The sequence below is a fragment of the Muscardinus avellanarius genome (assembly GCF_963383645.1).
Source record: "Muscardinus avellanarius genome assembly, chromosome: 10".
Lineage (NCBI taxonomy): Eukaryota > Metazoa > Chordata > Mammalia > Rodentia > Gliridae > Muscardinus > Muscardinus avellanarius.
In genome coordinates, this window is record NC_137796.1 from 79,520,719 (window position 1) to 79,543,396 (window position 22,678).

Sequence of the window (22,678 nt, forward strand, 5' to 3'; positions counted from 1 at the left end):
TCTTGGGCAAGGGCTCATTTGTCCCCCAGAGGCTGGAAGCCAGGCCCACCCTCTGGAGGATTTTTCCCTCCGGAGGCTGCTCCATAGTCCCCTCTTCCAGGAGGCTTCCTGGGGTTGACCCTCTGGAGTGTCCCTTTTCCAGAACCAACCAGACTGAAAGCTTGGTCCAAGCTGGCTGTAGAGCACTGTCAGGCTCTACCCTGTCCTCTCATCAGAGCACAGGCCTCCAGGGGGCCCTCCCTCCCCTGCACTGTCCCTGGAGCCTCTCAGGGCTGGCACCCCTCCTGTGCAGTCCATCTGCACCTGGCCCGGCCTCCTCCCTTTGCTCAGTCCTCCTCATGCACTTGCCAGCCCAGGAAGCAAAGGAAAGGAGGAGATGGGCCCAGGAAGCTGCCAGGGTGGTCCCAGGGCTAACACCCTGCTTCTCCCTTTTCCTCCTTCAGTGTAAAGCAGGCCCTTCTCCACTCTGGGTGGCAGGAAGGGGGACTGGGTCAACAGAGATCAAAGATGACACACAGACTCGAGATTTACAAATCCTCCTTTACTGGGAGGGAGGCTGAGAAACCTTAATAACTTATCACATGGGGAACCCCCAGAGCTCTTTCCTCATGACCCCTGGGGGGCCGCGGGGAGGGGCAGGGGACTCCAGGAGCTTCCTGAGAGGGTTGTGAGTTGAGGGTGAGGTGACATCTAGTCCCACGCACATGGGACATACACTCAGGAAGAAGGGATGGGCGGAGCCCCTTCTCCAAGGATGGGGGGCCAGGCCCCCCAAGAAGGCACAATGGCAGAAAAGGTCTGGCAGAGTGGTCGGTGTCAGGGGTCAACAAAGGACACCATGATGTAGCGAGTGCCCCGAGTTGTGGGCAGCCCCTCGTGGTAATGGGTGAGGCGGCCAGGGTGCAGGAGCCCCCATCCCTTTCTGGGGGACGAAACCACACAGTCATAGCGCAGGAAGCGGCAGCCACCTCCCTGGGGAGAGAAGGAAACAGGAAAAAAAAAGAGGGTGAGCAGATACTGGGATTGGGGGGCAGCCAGACATGAGAGGAGGGCTTCCAGGGTTGAGGAAGGTTCCAAGGTAGAGTGTGTGTCCCCGCTGTGCCTGAAGCGGGAGGGGCGGGACTCACCTCATAGTCGAGCCCCTTGTGGTTGAGAGCAACATTGAGGGTGAAGGTGGACGAGTCGTGATGTGGCCGCAGAGAGGGCTGTTCATCTGGCCGGTAGCGGACCACAAAGTTCATCACCGCCCGGGTCTGTGGGGACACAAGGGAGACGATGCAGGAGGGACAGGCGGGTCCAAGGGTCTTCTATGGAGATGCCATGCCCCCCCGCCCCAGAGGAGCTACAGGGGAGGGGGCTCCTGCTAATTGGCATTAGAGCTGGCCGTAGGGCTTGGCCTTGCAGCTCCCTCCCCGGGCTGCCCTCCTGTGGCAGCTGGTTCCTGGGCCCCCTTCTGTGGAGCCCCAGGTGTTGCAGGAGCCCAGAGGGCTCTGTGCAGACCTCCACCCTGGGCTGGGTGTGGAGAGTACCAGAGGATGGGGGCAGGTGTGGTGGCCTACCTTGGTGTGGTAGCCAGGGAACAGGCTCTCTGTCATGGGCCCCACATACGTCCTTAGCAGCTGTAGCCACTGGTCCTCGTAGCCCACCTGCTTCATGTGGATGTCCACGGTGGGCACGTTCTCATAGCCTCCAGCCAGCCTCGAGTCCTGCGGGCCAGGGGCACTCAGCCACCTACCTCTTTTGAGCACAGTCCCCCTGGAGGAGTGCCAGCCTCCTTCCTCCTCCTCCTAGGCCTTAACACCTGGGTTCCTCCATCCAGAACAGTTCTCTCTTGCTTGGCTTGGCTCAATGCTGCTGGGCCTTTAAGTCTCAGAAAGGTGTCACCTCTCCTGGGAAACACCCTGTTCCTCCTACATCTGGGCCAAGGGCTCCTGCTTGGCTCCTGCCTGTGGGATTCCCCACCGTGATCTGCACTACCTAAGCCAGCAGCAAGGTGAGTATTCCTTGAATGGATGGATGGATGGATAGATGGATGGATGGATAGATGGATAGATGGATGGATGGGTGCAGCTGGACCTCTGGGGGCTCCCCCCCGCCCCCAGCTGGGTCCCTCTCTCAGTTCCCACTTGCCTGATTCCACTGTCCCTCCATCAGACCCAGCATCCCCCTCCGGCAGCCCTCCTCCCTCCCTGCCCTCACCTCGTGCCGGCCTCCTGACCACTGGCCGAAGCTCTCCATTTCCTCCACCAGCTCATCACACATTTGCTCGGACAGCAGCGGGAACCAGTACACGTCTGGGCATGGCTAGGGAACAGGAGTAGAGCTGGGTGAGCTGGACGAGGCTCACAGAAGAGGGGAAGGTGGCAAGCAGCAAACCAGAGGCAGGTACAGGGGAGGGCAGGGCAAAGTCAGGGCCCTCAGGCCCAGCAGAGAGGGATAGTGGTTTTCAAACCCTTTTCCAGCAGTGCATCCTTGTACTCCAGGCCCTTTTTATTTGTTTATTGTTAAACAGGGTCTTACCGAGTTGCTGAGGCTGGTTTTGAACCTAAAATTGCCCTGACTCAGCTTTCTGAGTACTGGGATTACAGGTGTGCCCAGCTAGCGCATCCCTCCATAAAGGTACAAGTTCACGCTTAACAGCAGTACCTATGGTCCTCAACTCAACTTACAACTTGGGGCTTTTTTCTTTTTTTTGGTACTGGAGATGGAATCCAGAGGCATTCTACCTCTGAGCTATACCCCCAGCCTGATTTTTTGTTTGTTTGTTTTTGAAACAGGCTCTTCTAGGTTGAAGAGAGTCTCACTACTTGCTGAGGCTGTCCTGGAACCTGTGTTCCTACTGTCTCAGCCTCTGAGGTACTGGGATTACAAGTGTGCACCACCATGACCAACTACAATTTGGGGCTGTACAAGGTGTTTATCAGGAGGTAGCACAATTGTAAACTGACAACTATCTATATACTCAACAGAACACATGTCACTCTGAGGAATGCCTGAGTTGGGAATTGGAGCCCCATCTGCTCAGCCTTGGCCTCCCTCTTGCCTGAACAGAAAACTGCTGGGAATTCAGTTTGAAAACCATCAATCCATAGCCGGGCGCGGTGACACACACTTGTAATCTCAGCACTTGGGAGGCTTAAACGGCTACTTAGTGAGGCCCTCCAAAACTTAGTGAGACCCTGTTTCAAATTAAAATTAAAAAACAGGGCTCAAAGTGTAACTTGGAGGTGTAACTTGGAGGCCTCTAGGTTTAATCCCCAGTACTGCAAGAAAGAAAAAAGAAAAGAAAAGAAAAAAAGAAAGAAAGAAAGAGAGAGTAAAATAAATTAATTTTACAAAAAGAAAGAAAATCACCAATTCCCATAAAAGGTCCAAGAGGCTTGGCCTCCCAGTGGGTCGGTCCGGCAGCTCACCTGTTCTACCAGCCCCTCCCCGTCCAGAGCACGGCTGTAGTTCTCATGAATGTACTGCTCCCTCCAGTCCTGTGGGGAGGGGGGCACCTGAGTAGGGCCTTCTTTCTTCCTACCCCTGGGCTACCCCTCCCCAGACAGTATAAGGCCCTGCGTGGGGGCACCCTCAGGCAGAGCATGCTCCTTATCAGAGGGCAGGGAAAGGGCATTCTCTGGGCAAGGGATCCCCCACTCACCACAGGGTTGTCGAAGATCTGCCAGAGGTCAGGGTGCAGGTGGTCCGTGTCATACCGGGAAGTGGCCAGGAGCCGGCCAAATTCATGCTGATTGCTAAGGTGGAGGAAGATGCCCTGGCGCAGGGGGTGGGCACGTGTGTTAGGGGCGGATGTGACACTAGGTGGCTGCCCCTTACCTCCCGGCCGGCTAACTGCTCACCTTGTCCCGCAGGCTCTTACAGAAGGCCATGTCTGGATCAGCATCGCTGCCTGAAAACACCTCCCTCTGGGGCAGCTCCGTCCTCAGGGTTTCCCCTCGGATCACGTAGGCCTGGGATATGTAGGGCACATTCCACACGCCCCTGCAGGCACCAATGCCAGGGTCAGCTAGGTGGGCGGCCCCCCACCTTCTGCCTAGATCATCTCAGGGGCTCCTTCCTTCAGGGCACCTCAGTCCCCAAGCCCAAAGGGGCTTCACGTCCCCCTCCAAGCCCCGCTGGTCATGACCACCTGATCCACACCCCATAGTTGTGACACATCTGAATGGTGACCCCACAGGACCCCCGAGCGCAGGGGCATGGAGAGGGAACGGCCTCTATGTGGCAGGGGGAGGGGCTGCAGCCGAGGCAAGACTCACACTCGCTTCCGCTGCACCAGTTCCACGTAGTCCTCGGAGCGGGCGTAGTATTCGTCGGGGCTCAGGGCGCCCCAGAAGTTGGACCACAGTTTGCCATGGCGGGACAGCATGGGTGCTATCACCTTCCTGTGGAGGAGGCAGGGGTGAGGGCTGGGCAGAGGGCTAGGGCCTCGGGGAGCCCACGCCCCGGGGAAGGGCGCGGTGGCTGAGCTGGGCCAGCGACCTGTTCTGTTCAATGAGGATGCGCAGGGTCTGGGGGTTGGTGAGGACAGCATCAGCGTCCAGGCTGAAGTAGAATTCACACTCGGGGTCCTGCCGGCAGCTATCCCTGGAGGTGACAGACCCACAAATGAACAGGTGAGTCAAAATGGAGAGCAGGCAGGACAGGGGACCATGGGTGGCAGAACCCCCATCCCTGCCTGGGGAAGAGGTGGCTGGTCTTCCCTCCCCCAGGCTTTCCACCGTCTGGCAGGTGTTAAGGAAGGGGTATGGAAGCCCGGGGTGGCAGCCCACACCCCTCTGCCCAAGCTCACTCACATGGCCATGTCCCTGGCCTCGCCTGGGCTCAGGGCCTCCTCTGGCCCCACCAGCTTCACAGCTGAGAAGTGGTCCTGCAGCTGCGGCCAGGCGTCTGCGATGTGAGGCTCGTGGAACACCTCCTGGAGGAAGGGGCAGCGGGACGGGATGAGATATCAGGGGAGGTGGGAAGCAGAGTGGGGTATAGGGCAGGAAAGGGGGTCTGCGGGGAGAGGCTGCAGGCTGGCTCACGTTGTTGTGCAGGAAAAGGGTGATCCGGTCAGGGGGGTAGTCCAGGAGCAGCAGCCGCTGCAGGAAGCGGGGCAGAAACGGGGTGGGCTGTTCCACGAACACGGCCAGAAGCACCCGGGGGGGAGGCTGAAGGATGCAACGGGGGAGCGGACAGCGCTCAGGGGAGAGCCTGGGCCTCCCTGACTCCCACCACCCACCCAGCCGCCGTCCTCCTGCCGGGTCTGGGTACCCAGAAGCTTTGCCCTGTGCCTGCCTACCATGCATCCCTGCTTCAGTGTGTCCTCAAGGCCACCCCAAAACCCCTCCTTACCTGCCCCCCCGGGAGTGTCCTCCGGTCCCGGTCACAAAACCCACAGCCTCCCTGGGGAGTCCAGCCGTTGGGGACATAGTTTCCCAGGTAGTTCAGCTGGAGCTGTCAGGGAGAGATGGAGAGAGGCTGAAGCCACGGAGCCAGGCAGATGCAAGGGGTTAGGTCCCCAGGTGGCAGGGCGTGGAGGAAGCCCTTCCAGCGTCCATGTTGCTCAGGGGGTTAGGAGAGTTGGGAAAATCCAGGGCTCGGGGTGGGCAGGGTCAGAAGCCAAGGCCGCTGGGGGCACCTTAGTGGGACCATTTCCATGGACCACAACAGGGAGTGTGTCGTAGGCCACGTTCCGGATACGCACACGATTCCGATCAAACTTTAGAACCACCTCATCTGGGAAAGAAAGGCCAGGTTTTAGAGTTCCTTTCTCTGGACGCTGCCAAGCAACAGGTGCCTCTAAATGTGGGATCCCCACTTCTCTAAGGGGTAAAGAGGTGCCTGGGCCATAAGGCCCTGTGCTGTGGCTCTGTCAGGGCAGGAACTTTTGCTTTTCTCAGGGATCTGGCCAGACTGCTGCCACCCATGACACCTGGGCTGAGTCAGTGGCCCTCAGGGAGCCAGCTTCCTTATCTGTCCAAGTAAGAAAGCCAGAGACCCTCACCTCATGGGTCTGTTGTGTTAAATGAAGCCATAGAGGTAAAGCCCTGACACCTTGGCACATGCTCGACAGATGTCAGGGACCCCAACCTCCACCTTCACGACTATTGCTAGCATAGTAAAATTTACTCGGGTTAACAACAGGTGAGCTGTAGACCAGCCCATTTCTATCAGAAGTCCCTCCCAATCCAGGAGCCCCGCAGCGAGGGTCCCTCATCGCCCACCTCTGATTGTCTTTCCCCTCACCTAAAGCCCCATTGAGATTCTGGAAGATCCGGGATTTATGATCCAGATTAAGGCTGAGTTTCTCCTGGATGGGATGAGATGGGGAGGTGAATTGAGGGGGGCTGGCGCCATTTCAGGCTCTCTTCTCCTTCCATCTTCCCCAAACCCCTTCTCACACTCTCTCTCTCTCTCATTGAGCCTGAGGCCTCCCACCCCACCCAGGCTGTCGGGCTGCCCCATCCTCTGCCCTCCTACCCTCAGCCCCGGATCCAGGTAGAGTCTCGTGTAGAAAAGTTGATCGTCGTCGTCATCCTTGTACTTCCACTGCCGGACGATTTGGTGGATGGTGGGGGCAAAGCCGATGAATCCTGGGGGGCAAGGGAGGATTCTACCTAAGATTCCCAGGGTCCCATGGACCTGACCCCATTCCCTCTCCAGTTCTCAGGAACTGCCTGCCCCACCACTCTTGGCCTCTCTGCCTGGGGCACTCCGCCACTCACCACCAGAGTTGAGGAAGCGCTTCCCCGTGTCCACCTCAGGGTACTGCTCTGCCAGTGCCCACTCAGGCCAGCAGAAGCCCTCTGCAGAGAAGAGCAGGCGGCTGCCACTCTGCACAAACTTCTTCAGCAGCTCCGAGGGGCTGGCGGCCAGAATCACATCATAGCTGGACAAGGACGAGGAAGATGAGCAGGGAAACCGCTAGACACCCCAGCAGCTTATCCCTCCCCACATTCTCCCTCTCCTTTCTCCCGGTCCCCAGCCCCTTTACCTGTCCACAAACATGATGACCATGTCCTCCCGGTCTGCATATTTCTCCATTTCCTTCTTTAGCCACCTGACCTTCTGTCCTCCACCGACTGTTCGAGCCACATCACCCCCTCGCCACTCCTCTCCCAGGCCTAGGGTCTGTGGGAGAGCCCCGCCATACCAAGGAGGGATTTAGTCCTCAAGGGCTGACCAGGCTCACCACGGGACCCAGGCGCCCGGCTCCACCCCACTCCTCCTACGGGAGCCCTCTCCCAGAGGCCCCTCCTCACCCGCACAGTGTAGTTGAAGAACTCTGCAGACCGCAGGAAACGCCGGTATCCCTCGGTCTCCTCAGTGGCCACGGTGATCACCAGCAACTTCTCTGTCACCAGCCAGGAATTGGCACTTGAGACTCATGGGGACTCCGTGCCCCACGTGCTTGGCTGTCTGCAGGCTCCCACCCCTTCCTCCTCCCAACTCCATTACTGTTCTTTCCAAACTGCTTTTAAACTCTTCACGCCCAGACACCTTTCGACCCCAGCAAGAGTCAGGCAGGAGTGACATCCAGGAATCTGGGACCAGCTGGCCCTGGGGAAGCTAGAAACCCCACTTCAAGGTGGAGAGTGGGCAAGGGGTCTCGTAATTGGGCCCGTGGGAGCGCGCTGGGCCGGGGAGAGGCTGGACACACTCTGGAGCCCCCGACCCCGGGCGAGCCAACACGTCAGCCCAGCGCCCACCCGGCTCTCACCTGGGTTGACCGGCTTGCTGCCTCGGGGCCGGTCCGAAGCCGAGGCCGCAGGAGGCGGCGGCAGCAGGAGCAAAAGCAGAAGCAGGAGCCGGGGTCCCGGGCAGGTCGAGGCCATGGCTGGGCTTAGGCCCGCGCGGCACAGAGGCCCGCAGGCTGGGCGGCGCGCCTGGCTTCCAACTCGAGAGAAGATTCTGGGAAGGAGGAATCCGGGCGCTTGAGTCGCCCACTGCGAGGAGGAGCGGGCCCGGGGCTCCGCCCTGAAAAAAAAAGGCGTAACCCGAGGCGACAGAAAGCTGGAGATGCAGGCGCGCAGACAAGGCGAGGATTGTGCGGGGCGCGGGGTGCGGGCCGGCCGGGCGAGCGCAGGGGGCTGCCGGGGAGGAGCCGGGGCTGTGGTCAGAGGCTGCCTGCTCCACACACGAGGAAACCCGGGAAGGGAAGTGACCCCTCGCGGAGAGTCCGGCGGGACGCGGGGGCGGGCCCTGGCCACGGCGGGGTCCCGAGCGGCGGGGCGGAAGCCGGGGAGCCGCGGTGGGGCGGCGGGGGAAGAAGACGGGGAGCCCGCCGGGAGCTGGAGGCCCAGCATTCGGCCGAGGGCTTCCAGGGACTCCTGGGCTGCCCTCTCAAACCTGCCCACTTTACTAGTCCTGCTCACCCTTTCTACTATCGGGGCAAAAGCTCCACGGGCTGCCCCTGTGGTGATAGGACTTTCAGAGAGGCCCAAGGAGAATGATGTTTCTCGAAAGACGTCCGCCACCACTTCTGTAAAATGCCCCATTTCGAAGCTCTCGCAAAATTTGCACTACACCCAGACCGGAAGTAGGTTTGCCCCGATTAAACATGGCGGAAAGCTTTCTTGTCTCCAAGGGAACACCACGTAACGACTCCAAGAGGTGGGAATGGTTCTGCGCACGCGCATAAGTATTCGCCGCCGGAAGTGGCGGTACCTCTAGCCCAGCGGGAGTTTAGTACGCATGCGCAGTAGGTTCTTCCGGCAGCTGTGTTGCGCAAATGGTGGAGAAGAAAACTTCGGGTAGGTGATCCCCGGGCAGTTGTCTCCTTGCGCCTTTCACTGCCAGACCCCGTCCAGGATTTCCTTACCCGGTTATTCGTCTCAAATCTCTTCATCAGCCCTTGGGTCTTAGCATTAGGAAGTCCCTAAGCTACGCATTCACGGTATTTTATTGATGTCTGCTCCAAGCCAGGCGCTGGGAATGGAAAGGAGAAAGAACCCAGTTAACCCACGGGCTAGCGTTTTGCAAAGGAGACGCACTACCAGCCTTGCTGTTGCGTTTCAGAGTGATATGTGCCGTGTGCCATGGCAGAGAGGGGCGCGGCGCCTGGGCTGCAGTGACATCCAACCCAGCTTCTGGGAAGGAAGGGACAGGGAAGGCTTGGAAGGAAACAAACAGAAACGCTTGGATTGAGTCTTAAAAGAGTTACGGGTTTGCATAGTGGAGGAACTCTAGGATCAAAGGCAGTAAAGCAAGAAAAAGCTAGTCGTTTATGAAGACAAATTCATAGTTGCAGCTTGTAGACAAATGGTAACAGAAGCCAGAGGTATGGGACAAAATTACCTTTTGAAAGGCATTGTATACACAGCCGAGGAGTTTGAACTCATGGGGAGGAAGTGGATAGCCAATAAAAGCTTTTAAGGCAGGGGAGTAATGAAGCAGAGGTGTGTGTGTGTGTGTGTGTGTGTGTGTGTGTGTGTGTGTGTGTCTGTCTGTCTGTCTGTCTTAGGGGAATTCTACCTCCAAACTGTACTCCAGCCCTTTTATTTTTTATTTTGAAACAGGGTCTTGCATAGTTGCTGAGAGTCTTATTAAGCTGCTGAGCTGGCCTTTAACTTGTGATCCTCCTGCCTCAGCCTCCCAAGCACTGGGATTATAGGCATGAGCCACCACACCCAGCTCAATATCTTAACTAGCCTTCCAGCCTCTTGGCCTTCTTTATAAAATAAGAAAAAACATTAGTGTGTTTCTTTAAATTTATTTATGGGAGCCGGGTGTAGTGGCACGCTTATAATCACAGCATTTGGGAGGCTGAGACAGGAGGATCTGGGTTTGCGGCCAGCCTCAACTAAAATCAGTTTTGGGAGTGTGACTTGGCAGTAGAATTCCTCTGGGTTCAATCCCAGTACCAAATTAAAACACATACACACACACACACACACACACACACACACACACACACACGTTGAGAGTGCCTTGGACTTTGGTGGACTCATGAGAGGCTAGCAGGCTTTTCTTCTGAAGGGAGTGTTCAGTTGAGGTGGAGTTGTGGAAGATGCCAAGGGCGGGATAGACTTCAGCTGGAGGCAAAGGGCCATCTTCAGCAGCAGGCTTGGAGAGGCGTTAATTTACTTGGCATGGAGAAGATGGGTGCCGAGCAGTTTTGTTTGAGGATGAGCTGAAAGGGGAGTTTGTCTGCACGTGGCTTTCCCTATCTCCCTGGAGGTGGCAAGTGAGATTGCTGAGCATGAAGACTGAGTGAGAGGCTCAGTGGGGCCGGGAGCCCTGGGTGCCTAGTGCCTCCACCCTGGGCGCAGCGGTGTGACTTATGCAGCAGTGGGAGGCCTTCAGGAGGGGCTTCATTGATTGGGCCCAGAGGTTCAGAAAACAGATATGCGGGACTGAAATTGTCCTAGCTAGCTGGGAGGAAGCAGTGCCAGAAGGCTGACACAGTGGGAGGAAATCTGGGCCGGGGCATGGTGACTGGAATGAGACCAGAGGACCGTCACTCCTGCCCCCTCTGCAAGGCTGCCCCAGCATTCCTCTTTGCCATTAATTTTTGTCCTGCCCCATCTAGTTCGCTCCCAGGACCCTGGACAGCGGCGGGTGCTGGACCGGGCTGCCCGCCAGCGTCGCATCAACAGGCAGCTCGAGGCCTTGGAGAATGACAACTTCCAAGATGACCCCCACGCAGGCCTGCCCCAGCTCGGCAAGAGGCTGCCTCAGTTTGACGATGACGCAGACACTGGTGAGGCAGAGGGAGGGACTGGGCTGCGGAGACAGGACTTGCAAGGGGAGCGGGCACAGCTCAGGGCTTGTGGAAGGACGGTGGGCGGGGAGGCAGATGACCCTGGAGCTCCTTCTGGCTCAGCCAAGGACTGGCTCCTATGACTGGGAGCTGCTGCTTGCTTTCTTCTCTTTTCGTTTTGTGCAGTACTGGAGAGTGAATCCAGGGGCTTTCTACCTCTGAGCTACACCCCAGCCCTATTTTATTTATTTTATTTTTGTGGTACTGAGGTTTGAAAACAAGGGCATCCTACTTCTGAGCTACAGCCCCAACCCTGTTTTATTTCTTATTTTGAAATAAGGTCTCATTAAGTTTTAAAGGGCATTACTAAGTTGTCAAGGCTAGCTGTGGACCTGCAATCTTTCTGTCGCAGCCTCCCAAGTACCAGGATTACAAGTGTGTACCACCACACCCAGCCTCTATTTTATTTTTATTATTTATTTATTAGTTTTGTGGATTGAACTCAGGGGCACTCTAAGCTATCTGCAGCCCTATATTTATTCATTCGTTTGTTTGTTTATTTATTTATTTTGAGGGTCTGGGGATGGAACCCAGGGGCATTTGACCTCCAAGCTACACCCTTGCCCTATTTTTTTTTTTTTGTGTGTGTGTGGGGGGGGCTTGGGGATGGAACCCAGGGGCATTCAACCTCTGAGCTACACTCCCTGCCCTATTTTTATTCTTTATTTTGAGACAGGGTCTCACTAAATTGCAGAGGGCCTTACTAAGTACCTGAGGCTGTCTGCTGCAAACCATGGTCCTCCAGTCTCAGCCTCTGAATGTTGGGATTACAAGCGTGCACCGCCACCACACCCGGCTCCCTTTTTTTTTTTTTTTTTTTTTTTGGTGGTACTGGGGGTGGAACCCAGAGGCTTTCTACCTCCGGGCTATACTCCCAGACCCTTTTTTAATATTTTATTTGGAAACAGGGTCTCACTAAGTTGCTGAGAGCCTCACTAAGTAGCTGAGGCTGGCTTCGAACCCGTGTGATCCTCCTGTCTCAGCCTCCCAAGCGCGGGGATTACAAGCGTGCGCCACCACGCCCGGCCGGCTCCTATTTTTTATTCTTTATTTTGAAACAGGGTCTCACTAAGTTGCATAGGGCCTCACTAAGTAGCTGAGGCTGTCTGTAAACTGAATCTTCCGGTCTCAGCCTCCTGAGTGCTGGGATTACAAGCCTGTGTCACCACACCCGGCTTCTTGTTTTATTTTTTATTTTGAAAGAGGTTCTCACTAAGTTGCTAAGGGTCTCTCTAAGTTCTTTTTTTTTTTTTTTTTTTTTTTTTTGTGGTACTAGGGGTGGAACCCAGAGGCTTTCTATCTCCAGGCTATACTCCCAGACCTTTTTTATATTTTACTTGGAAACAGGGTCTCACTAAGTTGCTGAGAGCCTCACTAAGTAGCTGAGGCTGGCTTCGAACCTGTGCGATCCTCCTGTCTCAGCCTCCCAAGCGCGGGGATTACAAGCGTGTGCCACCACGCCCGGCTCTCTGTAAATTCTTGAGGCTGGCTTTGAACCTGTGATCCTCCTGTCTCTGCTTCCCAAGTACTGGGATTACAGGCATGTACCACCACACCCAGTGTTATTTTGGTCGTATTGGAAATTGAACCCAGGGGCATTCTACCTCCAAGCTACAGCCCCAGCTATTTAAATTTTTTTTTTTTCTTTTTTGGCTGTACTGGAGATTAAGCCCAGGGGCATTCTACCTCTGAGCTACACCACAGCCCTATTTTTTATTCTTTATTTTGAAACAGGGTCTCACTAAGTTGTGGAGGGTCTCACTAAGTAGCTGTGGCCGTCTGCGAACCTCGATCCTCTGGTCTCAGCCTCCTCATACCAGGATTACAAGTGTGTGCCACAGTATTTTGTTTTGAAACAGGGTCTCGCTAGTTTGCTGAGAATCTTGCTAAGCTGCTGAGGCAGACCTTGAGCCCTGTGATCCTCCTGTCTCAGCCTCCACGTACTGGGATTACAGGCATGCTCCTGTGCCTTCCTTTCCCCTTACACCTGTGTCATTCCTCATGTATGTAGAATACAGGACATGGAGAAGATGCACTGACATAGGCCGTATGCATTTGGAGATGGTGGTGGGCTAGGATTGGAGAAGTGGGGGTAAAAGGCAAAAGCTGGTCAGTAGGGGCAGGTTCAGACCCCAGGTGCATGAGTGCCTGGGCAGGGACTGGACCTTTGGGTCTCAGGAGCCATAAGCCAGAAAAAGGTGGTGTCCTTCTTGGCAGAGATCAAGCAACTCATTGCTTTCGCACCCTAGGAAAGAAAAAGAAGAAAACTCGAGGTGATCACTTTAAACTCCGCTTCCGCAAAAACTTCCAGGCCTTGCTGGAGGAGCAGGTGAGACAGGGGCCATCCTGGGAGAGCCACTGGGAAGGAGGAGCCAGCTGAGATCCTGGGCCCTGGTGGTGTTGGTTGTGTGGGTGGGTGGAGGAGTGGGCTGCCCACCGTGTGTGTCTCCGCAGAACCTGAGTGTGGCTGAGGGCCCCAACTACCTGACAGCCTGCGCAGGCCCCCCAGCCCGGCCCCAGCGCCCCTTCTGTGCCGTGTGCGGCTTCCCTTCCCCGTACACCTGTGTCAGCTGTGGCGCGCGCTACTGCACCGTGCGCTGTCTGGGCACACACCAGGAGACCAGGTGAGCCTGGGGCCTCACCCCTCTGCACCCCGCCTCCTCCCCACGGCCTCCTTAGACCCCTCTCCTCCTCTGGGACTCCTTTCTGCCGACAGGTGTCTGAAGTGGACCGTGTGAGCCTGGGCGCCTCCAGAGAGGGAGGTCCTTCACAGATCACCAGAGAGGGTGTGTCCCCTGGACGGAGGGAGGAGTCACTCGTGGCCGGCAAAGCTGTGTCTTACTCCAGGGACTATTGTCGGGCGGGCCCGGCCCGAAGAGTGCTGTGGTAATAAAACGCCTGGTGCGAGAAGCCTGCTTGCTTGGTCGCAGGGTGTGTGAGGTGAGGGTCACAAGCCACCTGTTGTTCCTGCTCACCGCCCTGTCTCTCTTCTTCTGACCTGCTACTCACCCCTCCCGTTGTCTGCCTTTCTGTGTTCCTGACCATAAAAGTCCATCCCATTCTCCTGCAACCCCCATGTCTCCGGTCTCTGCCTTTCTTGGTGGCTTTTTTAGGTCTTTTCTTGGTTATTGATTTAGTTTGGTTTTGCTTTCTATTTCTCTAGTTCCTGTTAGTGTTTTTGAAGTACAGCTAGGTTCGAGGGCCGGGGAAGGGGCAGAATGATACCGCGGGAGTCAGCCCCTTGTAATCTGGAACCTAACCAAATGGGAGCAGCCAGGTGGGCCTTGTCTTGGCGCTGCCGGCCTGAGGAAGCAATCGTCCTCAGGAGGCCCCTGTCGTCGGTACGTGTGAAATTACTAGCAGCACAGGATGCCAGAAGTCCCTGGGAAACACAGGGTAGGGGTTCCTCCCGTGTCGGGGCTGCTGTCCTTGGTGGCCCTTCGTGCTCCGACTCATGTGGTACCAGACCTTCTCAGACCCTCACCCTGTCTAAGTGGATTGCAATCTAAGCTCCTAAGCTCCTTGGAGTAGCCTTGTTAAGCACAGAGCAAAGCAGGGGCTTTGTGAGTATTTAAGTGAATGACCTTATAAAGTTATTAATGAGGTGCAGAGTCAGTGCTTTAGCACCTTCCTAGGCTCTTCCTCCCATTTCTTGGGGCAGTTTCCCCCCCCCCCCTGAGGATTTGCTTTCCCTTTCTCTGAAAGGAACATTTTCAGCAGGGCAAGGGCAAGTGATGGTAACAGCTTCCCATTGGACAGTGGCGACAATAAGGCTTAGAGAATAGCCAAGTATGGTAGTATAAAAATGGTTTAAAAAGTTTTGGTATGTGTGGTACTGGGGATTGAACCCAGGGGCATTCCTACCTTTGAGCTAATCCTCCCCAGCCCCGCAGCCTTTTTTATTTTTTGTTTTGAAACGGGTCTCGCTAGGTTGCTGAGCCTGGTCTTGAACCTGTGATCCTCCTATCTCAGATTACAAGTGTGCACTACCATGTCTGGCTATGGCTCTTAAATTCTTTATCCTTCTATCAAAGGGTGTGCTCTCTGTCCCCTTCTGCAGTCTGGGCAGGCTTATGACTGCGCCAGCCGCAGAGGATGTGAGGAAGTGTGACGCCCATACTGTCATTAAGGCAGTGTAGTTCCTGTCTTGTGGCCAGGTCACTTACTTATGGCTCCCTGAACCACCATGTGGGAAATCCAGCTATCTTGAGGCTGACATCACCATACTAAGAGGAAGCCCAAGCTACAGAGGGGCCACAGGTGACGGGCTCAGGTGAACGAAGCCCTCAAGCCCTCCGGCCCAGGATTCTGTGGCAGGGGTGGGCATGCATCTAGGTGATTCCAGCCCTGACAACAGCAGTCACCTTCAGCCTTGAGTCTCCCCACCTGTGACTTCAGAGAAGCCCTCTTGCTGTGCCTTAAACACGTGGATTCCTGAGCTACAAAATCTATGTAGATAGTGTACTCGGGCATCTGGGAATGGTTTGTTAGTGCAGTGATAGTGGGGACACCAGGAATCCAGTTTGCTAGCTGCAGCTCGTGTCCCTCCTAAGAAAGGGAGTTCTGAGATCTGAAGCCTTCCCCCCTTCCCTTTGTCTTTCACTCTACACCAGGAAGTACACTCAAGCCAGAAACATATAGGAAAGGCTGTGTCTTGACTGAGAAACATTGTCTTCACAGATTTTCTGTGTCGGGGTCTCCTTTTGGTTCATTTCCATATGAACCTTCATGGGCATTTTTTCATATTTTGTTGGTGGTGAGTCACGCGGGTTCTGCTGGGTGTAAGATCTCCCTCCTCAGTGGTGCACAACGCCTTCCCAAATGACCTTGAGAGGACAGATTCTGAGCCCAGCGGTCCCCCATTGCTCTGATGCTGATTAGCTCCGTAGGTCATCCACAAACATTAGGAAGTTGACCCCACCTAAGATCAGGACTCCCAGCCAGGTGCGGTGGTGCACGCCTGTAATCCAGGTACTTGGGAGGTTGAGACGGAAGGATTGCAGGTTCGAGGACAGCCTCATCAAGCATGAGACTGTCATCAACGTGAGACCCTGTTTCAAAATAAAAATAAAAAATAGGGTTGGGGGTTTAGCTCAGAGGTAGAATGCACCTGGGTTCAATCCACAGTACCATGAATAAATATGTAAATAATTAAATAATGAAACCTGAACTCCCCAAGGAAAGCCCTGGACAGTTTCTGTCAGGGAATGCTTGTTCCCCACAATGGGAGACATTGGGTCTTTGGAAAATCTATACTATGCTTCCAGAAAGCTAAACTTGCCATTGACGTTTCTCTTTGCGCTTAGCTTGAGTTTTTTTGAGGGCAGGGTTCATGTTTTGGTGTCCACCCTCTCCTCTAGCCAGAGGAACTCAGCAAGCTCAGCAATTGGTGACCAAGGGTCAGTGTGCCTACTGCCCTTTATAGACACATGGACGTGGGAAGGATGAAGACATGGAAAGTCTACCTAGTGACCATATTAAGGTGCACATAGACGTACTCGGTTGTGGAACTGAGTTTGGGTTCATTTCCTTGATAGGAAGGTGAGGATAAGAGAGTCGATGCAGGCAAATGGATAAGGGAAGGGGCCATCGCGGAGGTGTGGGGACATCAGGGGGACATGTTAAAGTCAGTGCTGCAGGGGTAGCCACTGGGCGAGGGCCCTGCCCCCTCTTCTGCCCTTGGATGTCTGGTGACCAGGTAGAGCTAGGCCTCTGTCAAGCTTGCCTGTAACTCATACTGGATCTGAGCTGGATACCACTGACACACAAACACACACACACACACACACACCCTTCAGAGCCTTTCTAAAAGCTATTGAGTCTCAGGTACCATACCCAGCTAGTTTGACACAGAAGTCCAGAAGGGCGACCTATTTCTAAAGTCCATGCTCAGGTCCAGGTAAGAAACCGCTCTAGACCAGTTCTCCCATCCTGCAGCTGTGAGAAAATGGGTGGAGAATCAAAGGAGGAACTTCTTACCTCCGGCTGGCAGGGGCATCTCTGCTGTTTCCAACTTCCTGGAGCTTGGGCTTCCCATGTCTGTCCTTGGTGATTCTTAGTAGTAATTATGTGCTGCTCTTTTTTTTTTTTTTTTTTTTTTTTTTTTTTTTTTTCTGTACTGAGGATGGAGCCCAAAGGCATTCTTCCTCTGAGCTGTATTGCCATCCCTATTTTTTATTCTTTATTTTGAAACAGGGTCTCACTTAGTTGCAGAGGGTCTCCCTAAGTAGCAGAGGCTGTCTTCAAACCACGATCCTCCTGTCTCAGCCTTTCAAATGCTGGGATTACAAGCTTGCACCACCATGTCTGGCAATGTGCCACTCTTGAAATCACTTGTAACACCTTTTTTTGCTGGAAAAAATGGCCTAGAAGTGGTGGCCAGATTGACAGTCTAGGATCTGAGGGCTGTATTGACCCCTGGTGCCACCTCCCCTCCCCTTGCTCAGCTGGCTGCTTCATGACACCTTCGACTTCTTAACAATCACAATACACATTTATTTATGCATGTATTTATATCGAATGCACACAAGGGGGACTCCTCCATCCCTCTGGAGTCTGGCCTGAGCCATGAGTTCTCAGTAGTGGTTCTTGGCTGGGAGGGCCTATAGGAGTGCAGGGGCGGGAGATATGGGACCTGAGGCTCGTCCAGAGCAGGGTGTGGCTTCCAGGCCTTGGGCAGAGCCTGACTCAGGTTCTTACAGGGAGGATGGGTTCACTGGTCCTTTCTATTGGAGGCAGTGGGAAGGGAAGTGGGGTCCACAGGCCAGGGCTCCTACACATAGGCATTTTTGCCATATTTGCCAAAGCTGCTGTCCCCTTCATCCGAGATGGGCATCACAACCGTGGGAGTCTTGTAAGGAAGCTGGGATCTGTAGGGAGAAGGGGGCTGGGTCACAGGGAGGTACAGCCCTTGCTCCCCTACTCCTCAGCCCGTTCACCCCATCCCTCACCTGGTGGTGGGGTCCTCCCTGGAGGAGCAGCAGTTTGAACAGAGGCAGATGCCGCCCAGGATGGAGAGCAAGGAGGCACTCCAACCCAGGTAGAGGGCGGGTCCCAGCTCATACCTGAGCGGAGAGAAAGGTGGGGGCAGGAGGTGAGCTGAGCCCGGAGGACTGGGCTGACCCTCCCTCCCCAGCTCCCTGCCCCGGGCAGGCTCCTCACTCACTTGGTTCCCATATACAAGGGGTTGAAGAAGTCCTGGGTGATGTTGGCCGCATACCAAGAGATGGCAGTCATTCCGCAGGCCCCTGGGGAGGCAGGAGCGCGCGCTAGTGCCCTAGCCCTCAGCTGCAGCACTGCCTGTGTGGCGATGGGGGACCGGGGAAGGGGCAGGCAGCGGCTGGCTGAGGCAGGACCTGAACACTGAGTCCAAGAGCAACAATTTCATTCACTTTCTAACTCCCAGTTCAGACTACAGATCTTCCTGCTCCTTCAATCAACTGGCAACTTCTCAACCTAACCCTCAGGACCCCAACCCCAGCCCACCTTCCATCTCCCACCTCTGGTGCCCGATCCCTGCCCCTTTTTTGACCAGCTCTGCCTCCTCCATTCCTACCTCTATGGCCTTGGTCATTGCTCTCCTCTCCTGGAACGTTCTGCCCCAGCCTACCCATGCTAGCAAGCCCGCCGCCCCGCAGGGCCTCCTGCCCAGCCCTGCCATCCCTTTCATTAGGAGCGCGGAGTCCTCAGGATCCTGGGCCAGGCCACTCTGCTCCCTCAGGCCCTACAGTCACCACCGGCCCTTTCTGAGCCTTTCGCATCTAGGAAACAGGACAGTTCCCGCCCTACCTCCAAGCCTATTGTGAGGTGATGTGTGTGGAAACATGCAAGCTGCGAAGTGGCGGCCTGTCTATGCATTGTGGGCACTGTGTGTGCGTGTGCACGTATGTGTGTGCACATCTTAACTGGTCTCCTGGCCAGGCTGTAAGCACTGGAAGAAGACGCTCTGCTTCAAAGTCCTCATACTGGCTCCGCGGGGCTGGAGAGACACGCTGCTAGGCAGCACGGGGAGAAGGAAGAGCTGAGCAGGGAGGGCAGGTGTCAATGCAAAGGGCAAGGCGAGGGAGGCCAGAAGCAGGGGACGGAGGTGAGGACAGAGAACCCAGCAGTCTGGCCAAGGAACATCCTGCCCCACCTGGCGCCTTCCCCAATTACCAGCCAGTATGTAGAGGGCTCCTGCGGTGATGGCCAGCTTGGCTTTCCTGGAGAGCTCCATGCCTCCGATGTTGGTACAGCGCAGTCCCAACATGCCTAGAAAGAGGCCCAGGAAGCCCAGGAGGATGGCGGTGATCATGAGTGCGCGGCAGCCCTGGACATATCCTGGGGAGGGGGCGCAGCCGTCAGCCTTTCCCTCCGTGTCCTCTCCCCTCAGCCACAGAGCTGCCCCTTACAGCCCCTGCTCAGCTTGGCTTCTTGCTGTCCTCAAGTCCTCCCTATCACCTTTGGGCTCCATCCAAGCCTCCCTCCTTGGGCTCTGGGCCCTTCCCACCCCGGGCCTTCCTCCTCCCCTGCTCAGGGCACACTTTGCCAATACCTTTATTAAAGGTGTGTGTGAGCCGGGCGTGGTGGCGCACGCTTGTAATCCCCGCGCTTGGGAGGCGGAGACAGGAGGATCACGCAGGTTCGAAGCCAGCCATGCTGGCGTAAGAGACCCTGTTTCAAAAATATAAAATAGGTCTGGGAGTGTAGCCCGGAGGAAGAAGGGCTTCCAGGAACCCCAGTACCACCAAAAAAAAAAAAAAAAAAAAGGTGTGTGTGTGTGTGTGTGTGTGTGTGTGTGTGTGTATGATTCTGAGGATAGAACCCAAGGGCATTCTACCTCCAAGCAACACCCTCAGCCCTATTTTTTATTCTTTATTTTGAAACAGGGTCTCACTGAGTTGCAAAGAACCTTACTAAGTATTAGCCGAGGCTGTCTACAAACTACAGTCCTCCTGCCTCAGCCTCGCAAATGCTGGGATTACAAGCATGCACCACCATGCCCGGCTTAATATAGGGCTTTATCGCTGACACTTTAGGCTGGATCATTAGTTCTGGGGAACTAACTTGTGCACTGAAGAGTGCGTAAGTGGCATGCTGGGCCTCTGCCCACCAGATGTCAATAGCATTCCCTACCCTCCCAAACCAAGGCAAAGTCACCCCTGGTGGAGACCCACCACTCTTATTAGCAGATCCTGCCCATGTCCTGTCACATATTACAGAAACTGCACCTCGGCACCTTATCCCCACATCTGACTCCAAGTCCCACCCAGTGACATCTCTAACTGCCTTAATTCCAGAGTAACCCATAGGGGGCAGCAGTGGCCTGTGGCAGAGGGTCTGGGCAATTTCTGTTCTGGAAGGTGGGATGCCTGGGTCCAGGAGGATCCAAGCAAGTCTAGCTGGTAGTCTTCTTGTGCCTCAGTTTCCCCCTTCTCCAAGGTGAGGGAGCCCACTGGCTCCCTTCCTGGCACCTTCCTCCCCTCTGTCTTTGATAGTTACGAAGCACTCCGAAGGACCTTGCACCCCTTTCCAGGGCGGGGCGGGAGCATGGGAGCTGAAGGCGAAGGGCTGTGTCCTACCAGGAACAGGTGACAGGGCCAGAGTTGGGCGGTTGGGAGGGGGAACAAAGTTCTCTGAAAGGACATCCTGACTCCCAGCCACTCCCCACCCCCAACTCTCAACCCTCAGGGAACCATGGTGGCCCAAGGACAGTCTCCTGTGGGGCCTGCAAGAGCTTGGGCCACGTGGCTAAAAAGGGGTTGATTAGTGACAGACAGGCTCCCTCTCAAGACCACAGTGGGCCATGAAGGGAGAAACTGGGCCCTGAGCTCAGACACAACGAGTCGGAATCCCAGCCCCCTCTACCACCTCTGTGACTCAAGGCAGGTTATTAAATCCTTCCGTTTTTTTCAGCTGCAGGGTTCCTGCAGACGCTACTGAAGTAGCATGAATGGAAGCAGAAGCCCAAGGCCTGGAGCAGGGGAGCCCTCTGCTCCCCTCCCCCCTCAGCCAGCTCCTGGCCCCATTCCTGCACTCAGGTCCTCTCGCAGATCAAGAGCATCAGTGCCACAAGGGGTCCCTCTCCGGACAGGCAGGGGCTGCTGAGCTGGCCACCCCCACTGCCCTCTGCCCACTCAGCACCCCAGGCTTCACTTCGACAGGGTATTCGGTGGCACTTGCCCCACACAGTCCTAGAGAGATGTCTGAAAGCACAAGGCCCCTGCAGCTGCCTCGGGAGAGTCTGGGAAGAGTGGGGTGAAGGAGACCCACACTGACCCCACACCGCTCAACAGCAGCATCTCCAACATCCTTGAATGGTCTTGTGGGCCTGCTTCCCGCCCAGTGCTGGCCACAGTTCTTTGCTGCCCACCCTTGACCTGCATGCAGTTCAGAGCCTGGAATAGCATAATGGCTCCCAGGGACTCAGCGCTGGAGGGGGGGCACCACAAAGGGTTCCTGTCCTCAACTCTTGTCTCCGGCCTGGGGCAGACTTAAAGGAGACTGCAAGGGAAGGTGATGGGTGGCCAATCGCACGGGGTGAGCAGGCGGCAGGAGGAGCTATGGCCATCAGAGGGAACTGGCAGGGCCTAAATTAGAGCTGTTGGCTTGTCAGCTGCAGCCCTGTGGGCACCTCAACACACACTGCTGAGAACCCCAAACACACAGGCATGTCCCTACCACCTCCTTACAGCGAATGCTCAGACGGCTGCAACTCATTCCCACCGCGGCCAAGCCTTGCATGAGGGCCTTTAGAGCTCAGCATGGCAGAGAGATCAGAGACTCAGCCATGAGCGCTTGGAGAGGCTACTGACACCAGCAGTGTGGCACGTGCCAGCAGCCCCAGCTGCGCCTCCACTGCCACCCCAGAATCGAATACTAAGACGCATCGAGTGCACGTACATGCCAACAGTGCATTGCTCTCTGCATGCTTTTTTGTGTGTGATACTGGGGACAAAACCTAGGGGCATTCCACTTGAGCTATACCCCAGCCCTATTTTATTAACATTTAAAACAGGGTCTCCCTGAGTTGCCGAGGCTGACCTTGAACCTGCAGTCCTCATCTCTCAGACTCCCAAGTGCTGGAGTTACAGGCATGTGCCACCGTGCCCAGCTACCCTCTCCCATGTTTTGTGGAATCTAATCCTCACAAGCACCTATGGACTGGCGCTATAGAGATCAGCGACTCGGCCATGAGCGCTTGGAGAGGCCTCTCAGTAAGCTATTATCCAAGCTTGTAGATGGCCAGGATGAAGCTCACGATCACTCCCTCAAGGCTCAGAGCTCAGAGGCAGGAGCTGCACTTGCCAGCTTGATTCAGTGGCTCTTATAACCACTGATGGAGGGTCACTAGGCCAAGGGGCCAGGCGTGCCGAGGTCTCACTCCAGTTCCACACCAGGCCCCACACCCAGCCACGACACCCCAGGACCCAGAGCTTGATTCCAGCCTCCTGGTTCCCTTACGGCGCCCAAGGCCAGGCCAAAGGCAGCCACCCTCGGCCCTTGGCGGCTCTCCTCCCACCTCCCTCTGCTCCCTGAAGCTCTCCTCACCCCGTACCAGAGAGGGCCAGCATGGACGGAAAGTCCCAGCAGTTGGACACTCCCATGGAATCAGTGGCACAGCTGTACCAGAGGTTCTCGAAGATGGTGTTGCTGGTGATGACATTCCCGTGCACGGTGGACACTCGCCAGTAGCTGTTGGGCAGGGTCACCCCCAGCATCAGCAGTCCTATGGCTGCCAGGAAGAAGCCGAAGGTCTCTACAGCTACCGACATCCTGGGACGCAGGCCCCCGAGGGGCTAGGGCCCCAGGGAACTTGAAGGGGATAGAAGTCTTAGAGCAGGCTGGGAGGCGGGCAGGGGAAGTCCAGCTGAAGCCTCCGCCTGCCTCCTCCCGCTCAGGTCTGTCCAGTTTCTGTCTCCCTCCTTTCTGGGTCTCTGCTTCCCCGCA

The 22,678-nt window shown here is 55.8% G+C and overlaps 3 protein-coding genes across 3 annotated transcripts; 1 reads left to right on the forward strand and 2 right to left on the reverse strand.

Annotated features, from left to right (window-relative positions):
- Nucleotides 1–816: 816 nt before the first annotated feature.
- On the reverse strand, nt 817–7,823 carry PLOD3 (procollagen-lysine,2-oxoglutarate 5-dioxygenase 3; the record flags this gene model as incomplete). The annotated part of the gene is made up of 19 exons (XM_080704201.1): nt 817–972; nt 1,128–1,253; nt 1,560–1,706; nt 2,200–2,304; nt 3,414–3,482; nt 3,647–3,760; nt 3,846–3,987; nt 4,263–4,388; nt 4,486–4,590; nt 4,800–4,921; nt 5,031–5,156; nt 5,341–5,442; nt 5,627–5,724; nt 6,235–6,298; nt 6,469–6,581; nt 6,714–6,877; nt 6,983–7,119; nt 7,251–7,342; nt 7,709–7,823. The coding sequence occupies 19 exons, from the start codon at nt 7,821–7,823 to the stop codon at nt 817–819; spliced, it is 2,223 nt and encodes a 740-aa protein (XP_080560327.1).
- Nucleotides 7,824–8,719: 896 nt separating this feature from the next.
- Nucleotides 8,720–13,488, forward strand: ZNHIT1 (zinc finger HIT-type containing 1; the record flags this gene model as incomplete). The annotated part of the gene is made up of 5 exons (XM_080704290.1): nt 8,720–8,741; nt 10,520–10,690; nt 13,000–13,079; nt 13,205–13,374; nt 13,467–13,488. 5 exons carry the CDS (start codon nt 8,720–8,722, stop codon nt 13,486–13,488), a joined length of 465 nt encoding a protein of 154 aa, XP_080560416.1.
- A 4,034-nt stretch (nt 13,489–17,522) lies between these two features.
- On the reverse strand, nt 17,523–22,503 carry CLDN15 (claudin 15; the record flags this gene model as incomplete). Its single annotated transcript, XM_080704704.1, has 5 exons — nt 17,523–17,619; nt 17,701–17,814; nt 17,916–17,997; nt 18,905–19,069; nt 22,287–22,503. 5 exons carry the CDS (start codon nt 22,501–22,503, stop codon nt 17,523–17,525), a joined length of 675 nt encoding a protein of 224 aa, XP_080560830.1.
- Nucleotides 22,504–22,678: the final 175 nt, after the last annotated feature.